Below are 24,126 nucleotides of genomic sequence, written 5' to 3' on the forward strand. Positions count from 1 at the left end.
TCTGTATGTTTTCTCAGGCTCTGCTCGCTCTGAAGGGTGTGGATGTGCAGGGTTATAGATCGTGTGTGTAGTTCCTGTGAGCAACATGTTTGTGTTTCAGGTGTTTCGGGCTGCTCTTGAGTCCAGGGAAGAACGTGAAGAACAGTGACATGCATCTGCTTGACCTGGTAGGTGGCCGTAAACGTCTCTAGTTAACTCCATTCACCTGTCCCTCCCTAGTCTTACCTTCACCTGATAAACCAATCACTTTAAGAAACAAACAACCTTATAAAAGTAATGTTCTGAATATATAGAATATATAAAATAATATAGAAAAGCTGTTTGAAAACTTTTTAAAAGCCCATTTCTGCAGGAAAAAAAAAAAAAAAAAAAAATATATATATATAAAAAAAATATATATATATATATATATATATATATATATATATATATATCAATTACTTGACTAATTACTCCATCTAAAAGAGATCTAGTTACTCAATAAGTAAAGTTCTTATTGAAATCGCTATATACATTCAATTCTGGTTTATTCCTCATAGCAGGTCTTCTTTAAATTTTTTTTTTTTTGTTTTTAAGACCGCATATAATGATCTCAGTACAATACAGTAGATATGGTTGCCAGAGATTCACTGTAAAGACCCGATATGCTTCAAACAAACTTCTTTTACGTTCAACATTTACGTTATTTTAATGAAAATGTAGCATTTAAAAATCTGTATTTTTATATATATATATATATATATATATATATATATATATATATATATATATATATATATATAAGATTTTACAAAAATATATAAACAAAAAATAATAAACAATATTTTGCAGCAAAACTCTACACATAAATATCAGTTAGTGAATTAAAGTTTTCACAGTAATATATGCAATGATGTCTAATGTTACATGTAAAAAATAGTTGTTAAAAATGATCTTTAAACTTGATTTACTATCAATTTTTCTGCACTTTTCCCTGCATATCCTTCACTGGTTATTTTGTGGAGTTTTATCAATGACGGGCGATCCGATCCCGTCTCTCTCTCTCGGCCAGTGACTGGGGAATCTGGCTTTAGGGTCACGCAAGGATGCACAGGGACAAGCAGAAAACAAAATGCTTTTTTAAACGTTAAGAAGCGCCCGTAGCTCCAGAGCTAATCTGTATTACCACAGAGTTGTGAAAGGGCTCTTGCTCGGCCCATGTGATGCTGTCATGGGTCTGGAAGCGTTGCGCTTCATGCAGTTCGTTCTGTAGACAAAGCCAACGATCAGCAGTCAGGATTTTGGCCGAGACTGTCCCCCGCTGGTTAATTCAGCCTGACTGAATCCCATTCGCAAGTCATGATCATGTTTGAATTTATTTTTGTGTTGTGCACTCTTTCTCTTGGCTCTCCGTTAGGAATCAATGGGCAAGAGCTCTGATGGGAAGTCTTACATCATCACTGGGAGCTGGAATCCCAACACTCCTCAGTTTCAGGCCGTGAACGAGGAGACGCCCAAAGGTACGGATTCATACGCCAGCTTTGTTTCTCGCGATACGATTTAAACCGTGAGCCACTGGAAGATGTTCCGTTTTTCTGTTGTGCTTCAAAATCTGAAACATTAACATCTGAATTCATACAGGCTTCAAATATTCTGATTTTCCAAACAAAACATTTAAAAAAAAAAAACAATTATTTTTCATTTATTAATGATAATAATAATACAAGCAACAATAATAGTAACTAACTAGTTACTAACAACAACAACAACAACAACAACAGTATTGTTCATCATAATCATAAGAATTATAACAATGATGCAATACTTGAATACAAGAGCTGTGTGTGAAAGGGGCTTCACAGATCAAATGGATTCTGTATTAAAGGTGCGACACAAATACAGTTTTTATAAACTGATTAAATCATAATGATTGTTACTTATTGTTTTTTGTTATTATTATTATTATTAATAATAATAATAATAATAATAATAATAATAATATAAGACAAACATTTAAAAATAATTTATGCTGCATTCTAAATTATTAATTATCTTAAGAATAATAAGAATAAGAATAATAACAGTAATAATGTGCATTTGTTTAAAGTTTCCTGCTTTTTAAAATTATATTGATTTGGATTCTGTGCATTGAACATGTTCGAATTTTTTTAATATTTAATTAATTTATTTTTGTGTGTCTGTTCAGCGGAACAAAGAATTTCATAAAGTAGAGTTGAGGGGAATAAATAATGACAGAATTTTTATTTTTGTGTGAACTATTCCTTTGATTATAATAATAATTGTATAATTTAGTATTATTATTATTAACAAAGTTTTAATAATAATAATAATATTAATAATAAAAGAACAATTCTTAATAATATTTAGATTTAAACAATTGTACAAACTATTTAAAGTTGTATGTATAAAAGGTACAAAAACATGCATTTTTATTTATTTAATAATATTAATTATATATATTTTTTTAAGTTTCCTAATATCTTTTAAGTACTTTGATCTTAATTCAAAGCATTAAAGGTGGAACATGCATAAAATAGATATTTAATAATTAGGTAATTGTAATATTTATCTAATAATAATTCTTCTTAGAATTCTAGACAAAGTTTTGATTGTGGACGACGTCAGCTAATACGAGAAGGTTTTGAACGGCTGCTGTTCTTTTGCTTGTGTGCCGCGTAGATAAGTTCATGTACATGACGACGGCGGTGGACCTGGTGATCACGGAGGTGGAAGAGCCCGTGCGGTTCCTGCTGGAGACGCGGGTTCGAGTGTGCTCACCCAACGACAGGCTCTTCTGGCCCTTCAGCAAACGCAGTTACACCGAGACCTTCTATCTCAAGCTCAGGCCGGTGAGGGCGCGCTCGAGCTGGTTTGCTAGAAAGTGTGACTTCCTTCCCACGAGACAGCGTTCCCGTTCGAAGCTGGTGTCTCACGGTACCTTCGCTCTGCTCTCAGATGGAGAACAAGGAGAGGAAGAGCAACTCGGACACGCTTTACGAAGTGGTGAATTTAGAGAGCGAGACCGAGAGAGAGAGGAGGAAGACCACGGCGAGCCCTGGCGTCCTGTCGTCCGGCTCTCACGGCTCTACGGTGCCCTCGCCTCCGGAGGACGATGAGGAGGAAGGTAGGAGGAGAGCTCTCATTCGTGTCGTCGAGCCGCTAGCATCTCTCTCATTCGTTCTCTCTCGCTGTCCTCCCAGATAATGACGAGCCGTTACTGAGTGGATCTGGAGACGTGTCTAAGGAATGTGGTGAAAAAATCCTGGAAACTTGGGGAGACTTGCTGTCTAAGTGGTGAGTGCGGTAAAAACAAGTGGAAATGAAGGCTCGGGGGAAAATGCTGAGATCTTCACTCGATAATTAACCGCTAACTGACAACGTTAGGTTTCAATTCAATCAGAAGTGCGTGTTCAAACCGAGCCGTAAGGATTCACACACCTGAGGCGCTGAACACAACTAAATAAATAGTCCTTATTTGACTTAAATTAATTCAAACGAATCACGAACTGCTCAACACTGCAGTTCGGTTTCATTTTTTTGCGAACGCTTCACAAGTTGAAGGAAACCGAGGAGGCCGAGAGCACATAAAAGTGAGTCCTTTATAGTTTAATACTGTCTTATGACCAAAAATGTGACTTTGGACCACAAAAACCATGAGTAGCCAAAATTGCCCAAAATAATTATGGCATTAAAGGAGTAGTTCAGCCAAAAACGAAAAGTTTTCTCGCCCTCGAGGATTCCCAAACCTGTATGAGTTTCTTTGTTCGGCCGAACACAAAGAAATGAAGGATGTTGGGAACCAGGCTGTTTTAAGTCGCTGTTGACTTCCATAGTAACAAAAAAATAAAAAAATACTATGGTAATCGGTGGTAAAGTTTGGAAATACTCGAAGGAGAGTAAATGATGACAGAATTTTTCATTTTTGGGTAACCTGTTCCTTTAAGTAAAGATATGCATAATAATATGCATTGTGAAGGACTTCATTTGGATTTACTTTTAGACTTTAAAAGAGTTTTTTTTTTTTTACATACCGAGCATATTTTTGCATCTCGGCCAAATATTATCTGATCCTTACATACCACACATCAACGGAAAGCTTATTTATCCAGCTTTCTCAATTGCCAAAATTGGGTCACAAATTAATTTAGATATATTTAATTTTTCTTTAAATACATTCAATTTGGCTGGACATTTTTACGTTTTTATTTTAGATTTTTTTAAAAATAAAATACAAATTACAATATTGCATATGCACTTAATATTAATTCTATTATATGATATGCATGCTTTCTGTACGTGAAATAATATGCCGAATATAAAATCAGGCTGCAAGTGTAGGAAAAAGTGAGCACGCATTTCCAAAGAATCGAATCGATTGCGAAAGCGACACAATGTGTTTGTAGTTCGAACCGCATTTATTTGAAATGCAAACCTTTTATAACATTACAAATGTGTCACTTTTGAAGAGTTTAAAGCATCCTTGCTCTCATTTATAGAGTGTTCACTTTAGACCCTGGCGAGCGGCAGGTGTAAACTTATCCAGCTTTTTTGCAAGAAAAATGAGACTTTGAGTCGCAATTGTGTTGTTAACAAGCCGTGGGTTGGATGCAAATCTTGTGCAGATTCCCGTAGAGATGAATCGTTTCACATTAGCATACGCACGTTTAGATTAGAGGTTGTCTTGTCCGCCTCTTTCTTCCTGACACCGTTGAACTGCTGCTCTATGGCTTTCTATGCAGGGAAGAGCTAAAAACATGCCGACAATCAAGAGGTTCCCGTCCCACGCGCTCTTCTTTTTCGATCTTCGATCTCCCACACACACACATATCACACACACACACACACACACACACCATTTCTAATTTAAGAACTCATTCATGGGAGGGAAATGAGAGAGATATTTTAATGTGGAGCGCTGGAAGAGAGGGCTGGAGAGGCCGGGGGATGGGGAAACGGTCAAATTCAGATAAGGGTCTTATTAAGATTATTTCCCGCTCCTATTACTCTTATTGTTGTTAATCAAAACCTCGAGATGAATTCAATTAAAAATCCCAGGAATTTAATTACAGGCTCGCGACTGTCTCTGCACCCTGAAGAACACAGCTGTGTCTTTGTGTGTAAGTTGTGCTCTCTTCTGCATCCAGGCCCTAGCTTTAAACCCTTGGCTTTTCTTGTTGGGTAGCTGAGATCTACACTTGGTCTGTTAAACGAAGAGACCTTTGATTTAAAGACCAGATATGTTTTGGAGGTTTGTGCTGTTGGCTCTGTACGAGTCCTGCGTAATTGAGTTTATGTTGAGTTGCTAATTGACACATTTCAACATCTTCACTGCGATTCCTTCTTTTCTTTGGACGATAATTATGAAAACTGTTGTTTTTATACGTTCTGGGTGGTTGCATGTTGTTCTATGAAAATGAAGCGCTTGAGACACTTGAGAAGAGGATAAGATTTTACAGTGAATTTTTGACCCCTCAAAGGTAACATGCTTTTTATATATATATAATAAAATATTTATATATATATATATATATATATTTATTATATATATATATATATATATATATATATATATATATATATATATATATATATATATATATATATATATAATATATTTATATATATATATATATATATATATATATATATATATATATATATATATATATATATATATATATATATATATATATATATATATATATATATATATATATATATGCTGCTTTGAAACAGTATTTCTAAAAATATTTGAATCATTTAGTTTTTATAAATGTAATAATATGAGATATAATAATATATATTATTTATTTATCAATTAAAAACTTTTTTTTTCTTCAGGGGTGTACTAATACAGAAAAAGAGAGCATACAGAAAATGCACAATTTTTACTGTGCTTTTGTTGAACGTTGCATGACTTACCCTGTGCATGAACATCTACAGATGGCTTTATTTATTTACTCATTTATTTTTTGCTTTGGTTTTTTTTTTTTTTTTTTTGGAGCGGGTCCCTCACAAGAGGATCATCAAATTTTGAGTATCTTTTAATAGTAAAATTCATATGAATCGATTCACGCACGTGATATTTGCAAACAAAATGAGTGTTATTTGGTGAATAGGTCCCCCGGCTGGAGCCCTCGTTGTTTGATGTTAGCGCTTCCTGCTTCAAGGGCCGCTGCCGTTTGCTTTAATAAACATCATTTGTCTCCACAGACTTTGTATTCGCAAAACACATGTCTCACGCTTATGACAGTATAATGTCGTAAAAAGCAACGTGTTGCACCGAACAAAGTTCTTCTTATTGGAGGAAACGGTTTGCAGTAATAATCCCGATTGTGTTTGTCAGTTTTGAGTGATTGGCAGGATAATATCAGTGGTAAAAATCCCAGAGGGAACGGTTTGTGCGTATTACAACACGGTGGAATTATGCACTTTCCTTTTAATCAGGAAGGAAAATGGGCACCAGTGACATTTAAGACATCGTGTAAACAAATACAAATAAATGCTGGTTAACGTGCCGGCCGCAGCCAGAGATTACGCCTCTAGCAGGTTAAGCAGGTCTTATGTAAGCCTCTCCTTTTGTAAAAGGTCCTATGGAATAAATTACACACCAGAAGGTCACTTTTGTCTGTGTGGCAGGCCGAGTATCACTAATGCCATACAGCATTTATCTCCAGGAAGTCCTGGGGAAGACCTCCGCGCTGGCAGCAGGATTATTATAGGAAACCAAAACTGAAAGTATATGCTAATACACAATAAATAAAAAACAATAAATAAATAAATAGAACTGGATACAATAAAATAAAAATAAATAATATATATATATATATTGTACAAAAAATATATTGTACAAATATACTTACAAATTATATATATATATAATATATATATATTATACATATATATATATATATATATATATATATATATAACTTATATAAATGTGTGTGTATATATATATATATATATATATATATATATATATATATATATATATATATATATATATATGTATGTATGTATATATATGTGTGTGTTAAATTGCAGAACAGAGTTATCAGTATTGTATAATGACCAGATAAAACACTCAGTTTTCAGTTAAAGACATTTATTGAATTAAGAGACTTTATTGTCCAGCTGAGTTCAAGTATTATCTGTGTAAGCAAACCGATGATAATTGCTGGAAATTAAGTTTCCCCAACTGAGCGAGCCAGATCCACTAGCGAACGAAAGCCAATTCCAATTTTTGCATACAAAAAGTATCTCGTAGCTTCGTAGAATTACGGTTGATGTCACTACTTTCGTGGACCGTCTCGCTGGTAGTGCTGTAATTAATTCCTAACCGTGATGTTTGATCAGGCACCTGAACCTGGCCGTGCGACCCAAACAGCTCCCGGCGCTGGTCCGCAGCGGTGTCCCAGAGGCCTTGAGAGGAGAGGTGTGGCAGCTTCTGGCCGGATGTCATAACAATGACCATCTGGTGGAGGAATACCGTACACTCATCACTAAGGTAGGCGTACAGTTCCTATCCTCCACTTCAGAGGCACGTCGGATCACGTGAGGCAAAGCAAAGGACTGACTCCAATGCATCTTCTCCATTATCAGTGGATCAAACGTTTTGATCATATATCTCAATTAATTATTCATTGTTTTTTTCTAACCTTAAAAGGCTACTTCACCCCAACCAGAAGATTTTGTCATTATTCACAAAGTGCCAAACAATTGCTACTGTCAAGGTGTGGAAAAGTATGGAAGACATTATCTAATACTCCATCTTCCGTCAGTGGTTCAAATGTAGTATTAGGAAGCTACGAGAATACTTTTTGTACAGAAAGAAGTTGGGAGTACTCAAATGATGTCTTTCATACTTTTCTGCAGCTTGATGGTCGTAAGTGTTTGGCAGTCAATGGGACAAAATCAAAAATATCATGAATTGTGTTCAAAAGATGAACGAAGCTTTAACGAGTTTGGAACGATACTGGGGTAATTGATTAATGACACAATTTTGATTGGTGTGTTTTTTCAGTTGGGAGTGCTGCGTATGTAAAAACACACGTGCATCAACTTTTCCTCGAAAAATGCTAAAATCTAAGTAAAAAGCAGCACTTGTCACATCCTCCACCCAGTCACAGTGAAGAAGGGGCAGGACAAACGTAGAGAAGTTAATATTGCTTGTCTCATGTAGTATTAATGTCTGTACCAGATGGCACCCACAGACTAACACAAAAACGATATGAGAATTAATGCTTAAAAAAGCATTTCATTTGTGATGCATCTGCAACGCTTCTTCAACAGATGCTCCGTGTGATAGCAAACAAAGCGTTTCAACTCGAAGCTTTTTGCCTCTGAAGCGCTCTCAAGTGCACCAAGCCAAGTAAAGAGACGGCTTACACAAAAATGTTAATTTGTTTTAATTTTACTCTGCTCATATAGATGACTTTTCAGTAAAATTCATAAAATGCAGGTCAATTGAGAGTCAAAAAGAACATACCAGGCAACACAAAATGAATGATGAAATATTGAGGTGTTACGAAGCGAAACAGTCAGTCTGTGCAAGAAACTGAGCTTCAGGCAAACAGTTCAAACCAGCACAGATCTACAAATTATTTAAATGTCCAAGAGTTACTCAGACTTCATATAAGCCAAAATATCGGCTTATATGTTCGAGTAGTGCTGTTTTTTGCAGACTCATTCAGCGCTCCACTTCCTCCAACAGTTCCTAAAAGGTTTTTATGATTATGTAAAAATGTAAACACAATTCACATTATATTAGTACTGGACAACAATTCATCGGGATTAATCACATCCAAAATTCACAGTACACACTATTTGTGCTTTAGATATAAATGATACCCAAAAACCAACGTTTGATTAAGAGCAAGTGTGGTGATTATATTCCTATCATAAAGTATGTTGTAATATGGCAGGAGAAGGACATTTGTGTATTTGATCTGATCACTTACAGAAATGTTCCAGTCTCAATGTCTTTTTTAAGGATAAAGGCTAAAAACAGACTATTGACTTTTTAGGAGCCACTTTCTTAGTGTCATATCAGGGCACAGGAAAAGGGCTAGGATTAGTGCATGTTGCAAGCCAAACTCAAACCTGATGCTCAATGCATCATAGCTCCAACAAGTACTTTTTTTTTTTTCCACAGAACAATTTTAGATTTAGTGCATATTTTTGCTTAATATGACCAACAAATGTTAATTCAGATATGAAAGGCCATCTTTCAAGATTGGAAAGAATTTGGTTTGGACGTCAAAACAAAGTTTCTTGGAAAAGGCTGTAATTATGTCTCCACTGTACAAGACACGACTCTCATGATACACTGCATTACTCTGTTTGGATAGAAACGGCCCAGAGTTCCTGAGAGCCGCTCGATAGTCTAGTAATGGCAGAAGCGTTTTATATGATTAGCAGTAGCGCTGGATTGCTAATGGCTTGGTAAAGTGTATTACAAGGCAGGCCTCGAGTACAAAGAGTTGCTTTCTTTCTCAGACCTCGTTGTCTGTTCAGAGGCTGGACATGCAAATGTGACTTTTTTGCTTTTATTGATTTCCTTTTTTTTATTAGGATTTCGTGCGTGCTTTGGTGTTTTGTGAACTTTCAGTTTAGCGGCTTGGTGCTTTTGGTTCTGTGCAACCTTCACTTTAGAGGACGTAAATAAACCAGCAGCATATATTCGCTGTAACGTCCCGTTTAAGAATTCTGCATGCAAGCTCTGTACGGTCGTGCTACTTGACCCCTTGTTTTAACCCGAGGGAGGCATGTCGATGTACTGTATCCTGTCAATCATTTCACCATGTCCCCAAGGTTCCTCGCAGTGGTTGGGATATTTTCTCTGCTGAAGTCTCTGCCTTTTCCCAAACAACATTCAAGAGCAAGATTCTCAGAGAGTGGTCTGGGCCTTAATGTGATTTGCCTCTAATGTGAAAGCAGGTTGTCCCTCGTTAAGGACTTGCTCTCAGACTTTATTGTGGCTTCCTTTATCCTTTGTGACTAGAAAAGTCTTGAACTTCACCCCCCGGGCTTAAGTCAAGGGATGTTCACACCAGCAGTGATTTGCAATGACTGAAGAGACCGTAATTCACTCGTTTCTAGAGAGAGAGGTGAATAAGTGAGGGAAACTATTCAAAGTGATTCAAAGCGTTACAAACCATGAGATGGAAACGGTTTATGTGGAAAATTACCATCAGACGTTTATCTAGAAAATACCAGTGATCTTTTTTTGGATCTTTCCCTGGAATCCTTTTTGCAACAAATAGGTAGAATATTGCTTACTACGTATGATGAGGTGAATTTTTTTTTTTTTTTTTGTAACTAAATTAAAACAATTTAAATAGTTACGTAATTTAAAAGTGGATATAGAATTATCAGTGTGTGCCAGAATTTCAATAGTGGTGCATCTGTATTTAAAATAAATGTAATAATGAAAAGAAAAAAGTAAATATGACGTTTTGGATATATTCAATGCTGGTGATTGGCGAAAACATAAACTTGTACTTAATTTGGGACATTTTTAACACTAACATGTTAATGCTCCTGAACCATCTATGGAACAGCCGTAGCCGTGTCGAGGCCAAGACTTGTTTTTTTTTTTTGTTGTTGGTGAAGCTACAGTTCTCAGTGATTTGACTGGGCACGGCCATGTCAGCTGTCATTATGTAAAGAAAACATCCCGCGGCGCTGAGGTCCCAGGTGGCTACAAGATGTTCCTCTCTCCCATCCACCCCAAAGTCCAAATAAACTTGACGTACACACTGAGTGTGTGTGAGATCGTTTGGAGACAGCCGTGCTGAGCGGCTCCTGCACGTATAGCTTTGTTACTTAACCCATACCGAGCCAAACAAACCCACTTTTGGATCGCCAAAGTCTTTCTTTAGACAATGCTGCCAAAACTTAAACATGCTCCTTTTCCGCCATTCGTCGCTATTATGTCAAGGTTTTGTATGTCGACATTACATGAAAACAGAACGTTATGGTGTAACAGTAAATAATGTCCATGAAGATATCCTCATCCACTACTGGCAACTGTTTATGTAGTGATCCAGAGTTATCGTTTGTGTTTAAGAAGAATTGCTCATGACAAGAGCAGGTTTTGCCAGCTATTGCGACACAGGGAGTTGAATGAATACTGTGAATACTCAAAGATGTCTTTGTTCAGGATTTAGGAAAAAATGCACGGTTAAAAAAAATCAAATAGAATTGGTCTGGAGTTTTCTCTGGATGGTCAAATCCACAGTGTGGCACCGATTAAGTGAGGAGTACTTTACTTGGAAACCATCACCAGCTTCCTAGAAATTATCTGGGTTTTGTGTTATATTTTATGTCATTGTATAGCATATCCTAAAACTTTCTCCATGTGCATGGAAGAGCATGCAACTTTGGACTGGTTATAATGTTTACTCTAGTCAACATTTCATTGTTGTCCTAAAACAAATGAAACAAAATGGGTTCTTGTTTTAAGACGATTTTTTTAATCCGCTTCAAATGTTGACTACCACATAATGCTCAAAACTGAGTGCTTTATCAAGCAAAACTCTTAAACTTAGCTTCAACAGAACAAGAAAAAAACATTAGCTTTTTTCTAGCCATTCATATTGTTTCACTTTTTAAAATTTGCCTTTTTATGAGCAGACACTGCAGGCAAAATGTTTTCATGCTCCTGTCAATTTTGAGATTTTGGGCTTTTTTGGGGATTTTGTTTTTGTTTTTTTCAGACTAGTGGAAAGAAAACATCATATAAACTTTTAAGTGTTTCTTTAACTAGCACTTCAGCTAAATTTGTCAATAGATTTTAATTATAATACCAAAAAGGCAGCTTTGTCAGAAGTTTTTTTTTTCTCCTACACATAAATCTCCACTTCAGTGGCACTTGCAAAAACTAAACTGTACATTTTTATTCCTGTCTATATCCTTAAGGCTTTTATGGATGGAGTTGTTAAAATATAATTTGCTTCATTATGTACACCACCCCCCCAAATAGTGAAAATACATTGTTTTTCAAGTATTTTCTGAATTATGGAATGACAAAATTCCCTATGTAAAAACTTTTGACTGTAATGTGACAAAATAATTTTGAAACTGACTTAATTTTTCCATAATTTTTTTTCTCTGTTCATGCGCAATGTATTTTTTTTGCGTACTAATATTTTTCAATTCCATTTCACTTTTTTAATACATATTTTAAATGCTAAATGCACTTATTTTATGAGACAAATGAATGAGTTTTTTCCTAAAATGCAAGTATTTTACTCATTAAATACGTATGATTTAGCAAAAAAGAATGAGGTCGTACGAATTAGTCACCTTAGTGAACTCAGTTACACGGTTCACATGAAGTTGTGCAGTTGACCTACAGCTAACCCCGCCCTTTAACCTACCCGTCACTGACGTCTAGACAAATACGTATGTTTTGGTTGTGAGATAGTGTTGGTATTTTTATGAAAAACATGTTCTTTTTACATGCATTGTATCGTTTGCTCCTTTTTCTTTACACATGCTCTATTACGAGCGGAGATTATACAGGCGGCCTTCACCAAGCTGACTCGCATACAGCCTTTATAGCAAGGCCTTGACGAAAAGTCATGTTTCTACTCATCTGGTTGTCACAGACCTGCCCGTTCACTTTCTGCCCTCCTAACGCTCTAAACTCAGATCGAAGAGCGCTGAAATGATCGCTCATAGGCTTTGAGTGAAAGCTACGCCGCAAACCGCACGTTCCTCTCACATTGCCTAATTAGTAATTCATTAGTTTTCTTAACCTTAAAGCCAGTGCACCTGTCACTAATGTATATATTTTTCAGTAATGACAGATGCTAAAGCTGGAAAGTAACACAACAAATGCTCTCTATTTTCCTTATGCTTTGCTTTGTACGTGTGTGTTTGTGGTTGATGCCTGGGAACCATGGTGATTCATTTCTTAAAAGCGTCGCACAAAGAATAGCCATGCTCTCAGAGTTTTGCCATTGTGTTTAATTCAATGGAGGCATTGACGGCCCCGCATTTCTATTTTGAGTTGTTATCACGGAACTGGCAGGCTGCTCTATAGTTCAACGCTTACGGCAAGTTAAGCAACAAAGTGACATTGATGAAACCGTCTGTCTCCGCTTCCAATAAACATTTTAGTGAGAAATATAGAATTTCCAGTGTTTTGAGAGACAGGCCTCCCTCTGAAATATCTGGGCCAAACGGCTGGATTAAGACAAGTGCTGATTTTCACCAGGGCTGGGTCATAAATACAGGACACGTCTTAACATCAGGACTTGAGTGATGACTAGTTTTACTGAGTGCCTTCACCTTTTCCATGTATTACTCAAGTACTACCACTCTTTCAAACCCCAGTGACTTTTCATTTATTTACACTTGTTGCCATGGATGTGACAGGTACAGTACCAGTGCTGTTAAAATGGGAGGTTTATAAAAATGACAGATGGTCGGGTGTGAAATTACTCAAAAGGTGATTTTTGGAGAAATCTCTGTGTTGTTTTTGTCCATACACTGAAAGCCTTTGTGGCTCAGTGTTGATTTAGACCCCACTAGTGTTCATTGTACGGACAAAAACACGTTTTTGTAACAAAAATGTCTAGTTTTAAAATAATAACGTGAATAACTGGCTTCTTGGCTGACCTATGATTCGATTCTTATGTCGTACGTCGAGTCAGAAGTCAGCCAAGAAACCAGAACTCAATCGTTTAGTCAGTTATTTATGTTATAATTTTAAAACTACAAAAACTCATGGATCTGCTTCAGAGGTCATGTGATAACCCCCCGAAGGCGTATAGATTAGTTTTACGTCACAGTACTTGTTGATATACGTACGATTTATGGAGCTTCAAAATAATGGCCGCTATCCACCCACATTACCAAGCTTGAAAGAGCCAGGATAAATTTAAAAAAAAAAAACTCATATACACCTAGTATGGCTTGGGGATGAGTTAAATACGGCCTAATTTAATGTGATCTGTTCCTTTAACTCAGCAATGCACCGCAGACTGGCATGGACTAAATCCCCATTCACATGGCTCTACTTCTGTTTTTGTTCATCGAATATTAAATTGTCTGCCACTGACATGGTAACAGGATTTTGGATGCTTGCTTCACTCTGCACCCATCTGCACACCCGAGCATGTTTGTCGGCCTGCATTTCTTTGGGCTCATACTATTACCAGATGTTCCAGTGTCCATAAACACAGACGCAGAGGTCAGACATACACACAGATTTCTCTAGACACTCCTCACACAGCACCCCATGCGGTGAATAAAAACAAACGGCTAACACAAAGCCTGGCCTGTTAGTCCGCGGCCGCCTGCACCTCTTCTCACTTCAGGTCCCGGCATTCTAAACACACCGCAATAAATATCCGCCAGTCGTGACTTAACAGAATAGAGAACAGATAGTCTTCGGCTTCATTGTGTTCAATAGAAGACCTTTTAATATGGCACATAGTAGCATGCTTGTCTGTACCAAAATAGCTTCGCTGCTCTGTGGGGTTAATGTCACGCTGAATGGTCTAGACCCAGGGGATTGTGCAGGGTTTATGGAGGAAGGCTGTGGGTGGTCTATACAGCAGGATTCTGGCTGGTCTCTGCCTTAGCAGCGATGTCCAGGTTTGTGGGGCTGAGAGTTTGGCTGACTACTGATGTAAAAGCTGCTGTCTCACTATATGAAGGGATGAGTATGTGCTGTTCGTGTTAGCAGTGTTTTCACAGAGCAGCTGAGTCAGGCTGGAGGATGCATCAGACTAGCACTAGCACCTCACTATAGGGACAGTGTTTCTCTCATCTCCTATAGAGCACGGTCAGAATAGACGGCTTTAAGTTCTGTTCGTTCTTGTCAATACGAAAGTAATCGCAGTATGTATTGTGATTGATTGTGTAAAATGCATACTGAAGGAGAAATAAAAGTAGGATGGAGTTTTGTCTGTTGTGATAATCGGTTAAACATAAGAGGGCCTGCAACATCAAGGAGGATGTGGAAAACATTTTATTTGTGTTTATTATTAATTTAACCTGAGATTTCATGCACCAATCACAATTGTGGATTAAATGGTCCCTGGTCGTATCGCATAAGGAGCGTTTTACCAGAATGATTGAGATGCAGTTATGCAATGGTGTCACTGAAGAAACTGTATTTCCATCCTTCACAGCCTCATTTTTGTCAAATTAAATATCCCGTTTACTCTAAGGTCTGCGTTTCTTTATCTTTGTCGCCTCATTCGATTTCATCCATTCAGCCCTTCCATTCCACTTTATTTCCTCCTTTACTCCTCATTGTCCTCCTCCTAATGGATGAGCCCAGTGTCGTCTGCTCCCCACCTTTCAAGTTGGGCCTATTTTTAGCCCCTCGTGTGCCTGGCTGAGGGGATGCGTGAAAGTGGGGACTGTGTGTGAGTGTTTGCAGATTCTGGCAGTGAAAGAATGGAAGGAGACTAAAGGGGTGCTGCAGTTTTAATATTACAGTCGTAACGGGGACTAATAAAGGTGAAAAATGTAAACTGGTTCATTTGTGACTCGAGAGTTCAGTAAATCTGTACGGTCAAGATTTACTTAAACCAGACTGGCACAAATCAATCTACAATATCCTTAGTAATTCAGTTGCTCGCATGCACGGATTCTACTTGCACGTCAATCTCACCTTTGAACTTAATTTATCTGATGTTGATTGGGAAACAAACGCACAAGAAAAATTAATGCATCTGATTTAATGCTTCTTAATGTGTATAGAAGTACTTAAAGGGGCAGTTACTTAATGGGATTGTTCACCCAAGCATGAAAATTTAGGGTGAGAAATCAATTTGTGTTCTGAACATGAAGGAAGGTCTTATAACTTTAGACCGACATGGGGGTGAATGATTAATGACAGACTTTTCATTTTGTGGTGAACTTTCCACAATACTGCATAAAGCTGTGGTAATTTTAATTATGATGCCACGAAAAGCTAATCTAATAAGAAATGTATGTACTTGGTTTATTTCTGGCACACTGGAAAAGCTAAACTCTGGCTTCCTGCTGTTCTTTTGCATGTGTCCGTGTATGAGGGGCAAAGAGACCGAGTGCGGGGAGGGATGTTGCATTGGAATTGCGAAGGGAATAGAATGAAAAGGAAGGATAACGCACACAAGTTTTTTATTAGAATGATAGTGTTCAGGGAGTCTGTTAAAATCTGAAGGCAATACCTTTTTCATATTTTTGAGAGAAGAAATAAGCGGGGTGAAGGAGGGTATGGATAGACAAGAGAAGGGGATGCCTCTTCTCTGCTTGTGCTCCGACATCTGCTCACTGGCTAGAGCCAAGGGTGGGAGGAGTTTGAGCGCTGCTGCAGCGGAGTGAGGGAGGGAGAGAGGGAAGGAAGGAGCGAGGATGCATCAGTGCCACAGAGGAGAGAGAGAGAGAGAGACTGCTTTCTGCATCACACCACTCTGTCCTTCATTTACATTCCAGACGCTGGCTTCTCTCTGGAGAGCCCCTTCTCCGTTTGAAATGCCAATCACCACTTGCTGTTCCTTCATCCTCGATCACACACACTTCCTCCACGCTGATGTGAGGGAACTGGGTGCCCGGCACACGCTGAAGAGATTCCCCAGTCTCCGCTTGACTGACGACTGAAGTTGCTGCAAAGGCATCGGACTCTGGATTACATCCTTTTTTGGGGTTTTAAAGGAATAAACGAATTGACTACGCTATTGTGAGGAATCTCCCGCGCAGATCCTCCGGACTAATAAGTGTGTGAGAGCAACTGGGACTTTTATGAACAGTGTGGCAAGGACTTTGCTTCCTTTGCTTTTTTCCTGTGCCGGCAGCTGCCTGCCCCGTTCAGACGCAGCTGCGCTTCTCCCCGGAAAGCTGGGGGACTGATAAAAGAGGGGAGTGTTTATGTCCGCTACTGCTGGGTCTTGAGCCGGAATTTAAGCTACCCTTCACAGCCGCTTGTAGTAAGTGACTCTCCTCAGGATACTGTCGCTGCATGTGTGTGCTTTGGTGAAAGGATTGCTGTGGATTCGTGGCTCATGTTGCTGCTGATATGGAAGGCACCTGGCACGGACACCTCCCCCATGTCAGCCGTACTGTGGGCAGCCTTTGCTGAGCTAGGCCCCCGAGGAACTAGCACCCTAATTGTGCGCCCAAGCGCACCCTGAACAAGATGAACGCAACTGAGTTGAACCATAGCACAGAAACCTTCTGCCTGCTGAACATTGGCTACTCTCAGATCTTCAACACCTGTCTGCTGGAAGTAGCCGTTATTCTCTTCTTGACAGTGCTTATCATCTCCGGGAACCTGGTGGTTATCTTTGTTTTCCACTGTGCCCCGCTACTCAGCCACCATACCACTAGCTCCTTTATACAGACTATGGCGTATGCAGACTTTCTGGTTGGGGTCAGCTGTCTTATCCCCTCTCTGTCCCTCCTGCACCACCTGGAGGGTGTGAACGAGAAACTTACCTGCATGGTCTTCAGCTACATGGTCTGTGTGTTGAAGAGCGTCTCCATGGCCTCACTGGCGTGCGTCAGTATTGACCGTTATGTTGCCATCACCCGGCCTCTTTCCTACACTGCTCTGGTCACACCCTGCCGTCTTCGTACTTGCATTGCTCTTATTTGGCTGTACTCTGCACTCATCTTTTTGCCGTCTTTCTTTGGTTGGGGCAAGCCGGGATACCACGGAGATGTATTTAAATGGTGCTCTTCCTGGGACACCCAGCCCCTTTTTACCGCGTTTATTGTCGCAGCCCTCTACGCACCAGCTGCTTTCACCGTTTGTTTCACCTACGCCCATATCTTTCGGATCTGTCGGCAGCACACTCGGCAGATCAGCGAGCGGAGGGCTCGATTCGGCCCACAGGATCCCGAGCCGGGTGAGCAAGCCTGCACGGACAAGCGCTATGCCACCGTGCTCTTCCGAATCACCAGTGTGTTCTACCTGCTTTGGCTACCCTACATCATTTACTTCTTACTAGAGAGCGCAGGGATATACCACCACGCCATTGCCTCATTTCTAACCACATGGCTGGCAATAAGCAATAGTTTTTGCAACTGTCTCATCTACAGCCTGTCGAACAGCGCCTTCCGCAAAGGTCTCAAGCGCATTTGCCTGCTATGCCTGCAACGTAGCGACACCAAGAAGCCCCTAGGAGACCCACAAGCACCTCCACGGCCTGCTTGCCATGTGTGACGTTATCTTTTGGCAAGATAGTGAGCTTAATTTTGATGGCAAGGGTCATATCAAGTTGAAAGCAAATACTGAAGATTTGTCTCGACATCTGTGCACTGTCCCAGTTCAAGCCAGGTGGGGCAAGTTGACAAAGGTCATGTGGATAGTTGCAGAATTACCTGGCAGCAAGAAATGGATCCTTGACCTTGGTCATTAAAGATGAAGTGGACAGCTATGCGAGAGTGGGCTATTCTCATCGGTATTTGCAGATATACCATTCTTCGCAGTTTTTGCTGCAAGGATAAATGAAGCAACATAGAAAAGGAGGAAAATCTTTCTTGTGATTGTGAAGTCTTTAGATTGCATTAAACATTCTCTGTATGCAAAAAGCATAGTTTTTATTAGTGATATTAACTGAGTTATCGAAGGCAAACATTCGTCTTTCAGTGACTTTGTGACACATTTTGCTGGCCTTTGTGGGCTGTTGACTTTTAGTTTTGATCATGTGGCCAGAACAGCGAGAACAAGTAGTCTCTGTTTCTCCTGTTAACTGTCTCACATGTATTCATATGTAAGAGAAAAAAAAAGTTAAGATCCCAGTTATACTGATCTAAAACTTTAAATAATACAGATGTTAAATGACTTCTGGACAAAGACTATAAAGCATTTCCAAGGGCTTACCTGGTTTTGGACTCATGATCTTATTTATGTTTTTACTAGTAAAATCTGAGTCTTGCCTCTGAATTTCTGAGATAATCTGATCACTACCCTGCTCTCAGTTGAAGAATGTGTTTGCTAGTGTTTTTTTGTCTTTGGATCCATGACAAGTCTTGACCTTCAGCAATCGCAATTGGATTTTTTAAAAAGCTGTTTTCCCAAAGAGCAGAAGTCGACCCCAGCCCCCAAGCAATGCCATGATTACACGGACTTCCCATTTTCTGCTTATTTAAAGCCATGAAGGGATTACATAACCACGCCTCCAGTCAAAGGACACCATCCTTAAAAAAAACACAGTAATAAACTGCAAACAGACGACTTATTCTGCCTGACTCTTTTCTAAACCTTGATCACACTGGAGACGAACTGCTTAGTTGGAATCCACCGTCCAGCAAGTCATTTTGAGAAAAAACCCCCAAAACAATCTATTTGACTGCTTGGAGTATTGCTGGAGTATCTGCTGGACAGAATGACTCTTGGACTTGCCCTCTGCCCTGAAGTGTCAGTCGTGTGCAGTTCTCTTGCCATGTTTGGTTCGCTTCCACTGGTTACAATGTGTTTTAATGCTAGGGATGAATGATTAAGGGGTATGGGTCACATCTGTTCAAATGCATTTTCTAAGCGCACAATCACACTTAAAATATTGTATAATGCAGTTAAGCACAACAGAAACACGTGATCTTAAGAGATGTTATTTGCTCAATTCCGTCACAGGATCCTTTAGATGAACAAGACTTTAGTGGTAAAGGTTGCTGATGTGGGCAAAAACCAATAAGATTGCTATAATCAAATTAGGACACTTAATGGATAAAATGGACATAAGAAGAAAAGCTGCTGTAACTGATATATCGGGATGCAGAGGTCCAAGTTTTAAGGCAGATGTTAATGAAGAGTCCTGCATGTGCTCACACACAAAAAAAGAACAACAATGAACCGCATCTTACTGCGCTGTACTACTTATCTTTATGACATAGATACATGTACATAATTCATATGTGGAGGTGCCAAGAAAATTGAGGGCATTGAAAATCATGCCCTGTGTCTTTTTCATGCTGTGATCATAAATTCTCTCATTTGGATGGTACTGTTAAACATGATTTCTTATGCAGATAGCTTTGTCTTCATAGCTGACCAAAGTATCAATATTTATTGGTGTTCTCTGATGGAGTATTTTTTTTATATATATATATATATATATATATATATATATATATATATATATATATATATATATATATGTATATGTGTGTGTGTGTGTGTATGTATATGTATGAGGAACCACGAAATGTATTAATTGTTGTTGAATGGACTGATTGTTTGTAGTAAGATGTTATTATAAAAACAGTCTGCATTCCTCTTTGTATTTAATCTAATAGTATTTATGACCTTAAATTGTTTTAAGAGAATGTTTTCCGTTGGAGAGGGTTATGTATTGTGGCATATTCCCAAATACTTTTTTGTATGACACTATGGAAAAATGCTCTCCTTTTATCACCAAAACCAGTTTTACGACTGTCAGAAATTGATCTTGTTTATACGCTGCTTCACTTCAATTAATGACCGAAGACGTGCTTTCATAATTGTAATACTGTGACGTGAAGAAGTGTCTTATGACTATGTGTCTAAGTGTTTGGTCAAGATTTTGATAGGAGACGCATAAAGTCTGAACTGCCGTGTCGTGGCAGGGCGCTGTGCAATACTTCCACTCGCTAGACAGAGATGGAGAGCGATAGAAAACATATCACACACAATAGAAAAAGGGCTTTTATTTTTTCCAAGTGTCCCAGCTTGTTTGTTCAAATGTAGATCTTGATCTTGCTGCCTCTGGCAAAGTGCTGTTTTTGAACCAGAACTGAAAGAATTTGTTAGCCGTTTACCCATCCGTTGTTTTATTGATCGCACATGACCATGAGTGCGTGGACACGTGCATGGATATGTATGCGTGTTAAACAGAACAAAGGCGCGTTTCTAGTCAATGAGCTTGTTTTTAGCATTCGTCTTGATTGCTTTTTGGACTTTTTAATGTCCCTGGAGCTCTGGACTCACCCAAGACTGCTTCCTCCCTCCCGTCCTAAGAAACCTTCCCCGTATTCATTTAAAGGAATCAGATTAAATTAAACGGCCAGGATTTGATGGTCATGCTTGAAAAACTGCCTCGGTTGTGTGTTACCCATTCGGATCGGTTGAATTTCGTGAAACCATCCATTTTTTTCCCTCCGATTCTGATGTCTTTTTCCATTGGTCGCCAGTTAATTATTTTTATAAAGTTGGGTTTTCTGCTTTAACTGCTGTGAAAATCCAAATCTTGAAGCATGCGTATCTGTGTTTTTAGATGCTGTAGATATTGGTTATTTCCGCTGTCTGAAGGATATTGTAAGTAGGTTTGGTTTTAAGTAATACTAATGGAATTGTATGTTTTGGAATGAGAGCGAGGCTCTAATGTTGCCTGAACGGGTGTTAACATTGCATGTTTAGCTTTATAGATGATGGTACTTCTGTCATGGGTAAAAAGCTGGAGGAAGCATTTCAACCTTTGGGACATTTTGATGCCAGAGAGCTTTTGTTTGTTTTTGTTCTCCTTATGATGCCAAAGCATTCTTTTTTTTTTCTTTTTTTTTCTTTCCTGTGGGAAAACCGCTCTGTTCTTGAAATCAAAGTCAAGGGCTAGCGCTCTCAAGGGAGAAAATCTCCCAAGATGACTTGCTCTCCGCTGTGCCATATTAGGACGAAGGACCCAGTCGGCCCCTGCCATCGCAGAAAATGGAGGGCTGAGCTGGAACAGTGTGTTTTCTCAGTGCACACCCCTCCGTGCACAAAACACACACACACACACACACACACACACACACACAGTCCACTCCGTAACTTTGTGTTGATTGTGCTAGGCATCTTTATTGAGCTTAATCATGTATGTTTTAAAAGTCTGCTAAATTGCTGAGCCGGGCTCCTTAACGAATTGCTCATGATCTTGCCCTCCTGCAAGCGGGTCCGGTTTTTATTTGATTAACTGGAGAGAATTGTTTTTCGACTTTCACTTTAATGCATTCCACATTGTATTTCAGTTGGTATCGCAAGAGAATATGAAAGCACTGCAAAGTCTTTGGGATTTACAATGATTTGGACTGAAGTTGCTTGGCTTCTCCGTATTTTCTTCAGCATATCAACAAGTTGTCTGGTGTGTAGGGCTGTAGCTGAGGTACTGATGTGGTGTACCGCAAATTTTGTAACGATGTCATGTTTTAGAAAATAATTGTCAATAATATATTTATATTCTGCTATATCTGCACTGAGGAAATAAATGTGATCTTATATCATGTTTGAATGCTTGTTATTGTGTGTGTGTGTGTGTGTGTGGTGAATGTATTCATGTTTTTTTATGTAGATGTATGTGCTAGTGTGCGTTTCTGACAGTGCATTTATAATCATCTCTGGTTGGTAATTTCGTGCATTGGCAAATTAGCGTCAAAAGCACACGTCGCTGTAAAAACGGAGAAACGTCATGCATTCGTTGGGCAAGAATGTGTGTTTTTAAGTTGTGCCAAATTAAACATTTGGTTTTCTGTGACGTATATTTAAAGTCAGAATTGTCTTTGTTTTCATAAGTGCTGCAAGTCTCTCATGCCCTTATTTGTTATCGCATCATTTTTCAGTTTTTGATCTCACCAAATTTAACATTTATGTTTTTGCATGTCAAGCTGGAAGACCAACCATTTTGCAGAAAAAAATACATTTGAATGCGTTTTAAAAAAAAATCTTCCAAGAAAACGAGTCATTAAATAGCCTTTTACTATGCAGTAACATTCACTGAACATCGCCTCGCCGCCGGAAGCAATGCAACAAGGTTCCAGCGACAAGCAATTTATAGCATCCAGTCACTTTAACTGTTGGAGAAAAGTGGTTCATTTTAATTTTCGGGGTTTTAAATCTTCATCGTGTTGACGTCACAGTTTGTGATGTCACACTGATACACTGATGACGTGTCAGTGTTTATTTGATTCTAAAATGTAAAAATGTTAAAATCCTACTTGACACTAAAAAATTACACTTCATTTGAGAAAAAAAACCCTAAAACTTAAAGGTCTTCACAGCAACCTGAGAAAATAAAGGAGACTGTGACAGAAATATATTACTAATAAAATATGTTTTTAAGGAATACTTAATACAAATAGTATTTGTTTACCAGAAAAATGCACAACAGAAAAAAAACAGATTTTTCTTTATATCCAATAAGTTGAGTAAAGAAGCTTTTGATTATGAAAATATATTTTTTAATATATTGTTTAATAATTAAACCATAATCTAGAATATTAATGGACAACTGAGTATTTGGTAAAAAAAAAAAAATCTAACAAAATAAGAAAAAAAAAATTCACAGGGCCTTAGTTTTATTAATAAATTGGAGCAAAATTTGATTTAGACATGCTTTTTGATTTTTTTTTTTAACCTTTTTTTGAAAAAAGGAAAAAGAAATGGATTGGACTCACAATGGATGGGACAACCAAACAACACCACCAAAATAGAAACCAAGCAGGACTGTGATGCATCAACAGTATATTAGCAATGGCTTTCTGGAGGTCACGCTTTCTTGTGAAGTCATGAATAATTAATGATTTCAGTATACTTATTATCAGTTTCTCAGAACACCCTTTTTAAAGCAAAAGAGGCTAAAGCAATGTTCAGCGTAACACTGCGTCCTAACTGTGTTTCCTCAATGATCGTTTACGTAATATAGTGTACAACCGAGTCTCATTAAAGCTTTCTTCAGTCACTAATGTATTGTACCAGACCCTGGGGAGCGCTGGCTCTCCCTGACATGTGCCCAGTGGGTGATATGTTGAAGGGAAGAGGAAGTGGACCCTCCCTGCCTCTCTCCTAGTGAGGGAGTGATTGGACTGAACCCACCGACTCGCTCGCTTTCTTTCATCAGGCTCACTATACTTTTTATAATCAGCCTCCCCCAAGAAAAACAAAATGCCATTTTCGCCTATTGTTGCCTATCAGAATAAGTGACCGTAAACAATGGTCAGGGGGAAAAAACGTCCAGCGCTTCCTGCGGACGCAGCCTTCCCCAGCACACACACAATCTCCCCATCACAGTCCAAACACAGCGCTCGGCGCTCACGCAAGAGGTTCACACACATCTACTTTTAAACGCTCTTACATCACCACGCTTTTCTTAGCACTTCTCCGAGTCTAGGATGACTTTCTCTGATATTGGCAGAACATAAATACAGCTCCTTATCTGAGTCATCCCA

General features: G+C 38.6%; 2 protein-coding genes across 6 annotated transcripts in view; both read left to right on the forward strand.

Annotated features, from left to right (window-relative positions):
• Nucleotides 1-24,126, forward strand: part of LOC122352732 (rab GTPase-activating protein 1) — a 70,136-nt gene that overhangs the window by 19,814 nt on the left and 26,196 nt on the right. For all 5 annotated transcript variants that reach the window (XM_043250303.1, XM_043250307.1, XM_043250305.1 and 2 more), the window contains 6 exons: nt 101-167; nt 1,397-1,499; nt 2,680-2,849; nt 2,956-3,124; nt 3,201-3,294; nt 7,360-7,510. In XM_043250303.1, the coding sequence (XP_043106238.1) occupies nt 101-167; nt 1,397-1,499; nt 2,680-2,849; nt 2,956-3,124; nt 3,201-3,294; nt 7,360-7,510 (754 nt within the window). The remainder of the gene's footprint in view (nt 1-100; nt 168-1,396; nt 1,500-2,679; nt 2,850-2,955; nt 3,125-3,200; nt 3,295-7,359; nt 7,511-24,126) is intronic.
• On the forward strand, nt 15,844-22,187 carry LOC122352734 (probable G-protein coupled receptor 21). Its single transcript, XM_043250310.1, has one exon. The coding sequence runs from the start codon at nt 17,147-17,149 to the stop codon at nt 18,173-18,175; it is 1,029 nt and encodes a 342-aa protein (XP_043106245.1). The 5' UTR covers nt 15,844-17,146; the 3' UTR covers nt 18,176-22,187.

This window comes from Puntigrus tetrazona, chromosome 10 (assembly GCF_018831695.1).
Source record: "Puntigrus tetrazona isolate hp1 chromosome 10, ASM1883169v1, whole genome shotgun sequence".
In the NCBI taxonomy this organism is placed as follows: Eukaryota; Metazoa; Chordata; class Actinopteri; order Cypriniformes; family Cyprinidae; genus Puntigrus; species Puntigrus tetrazona.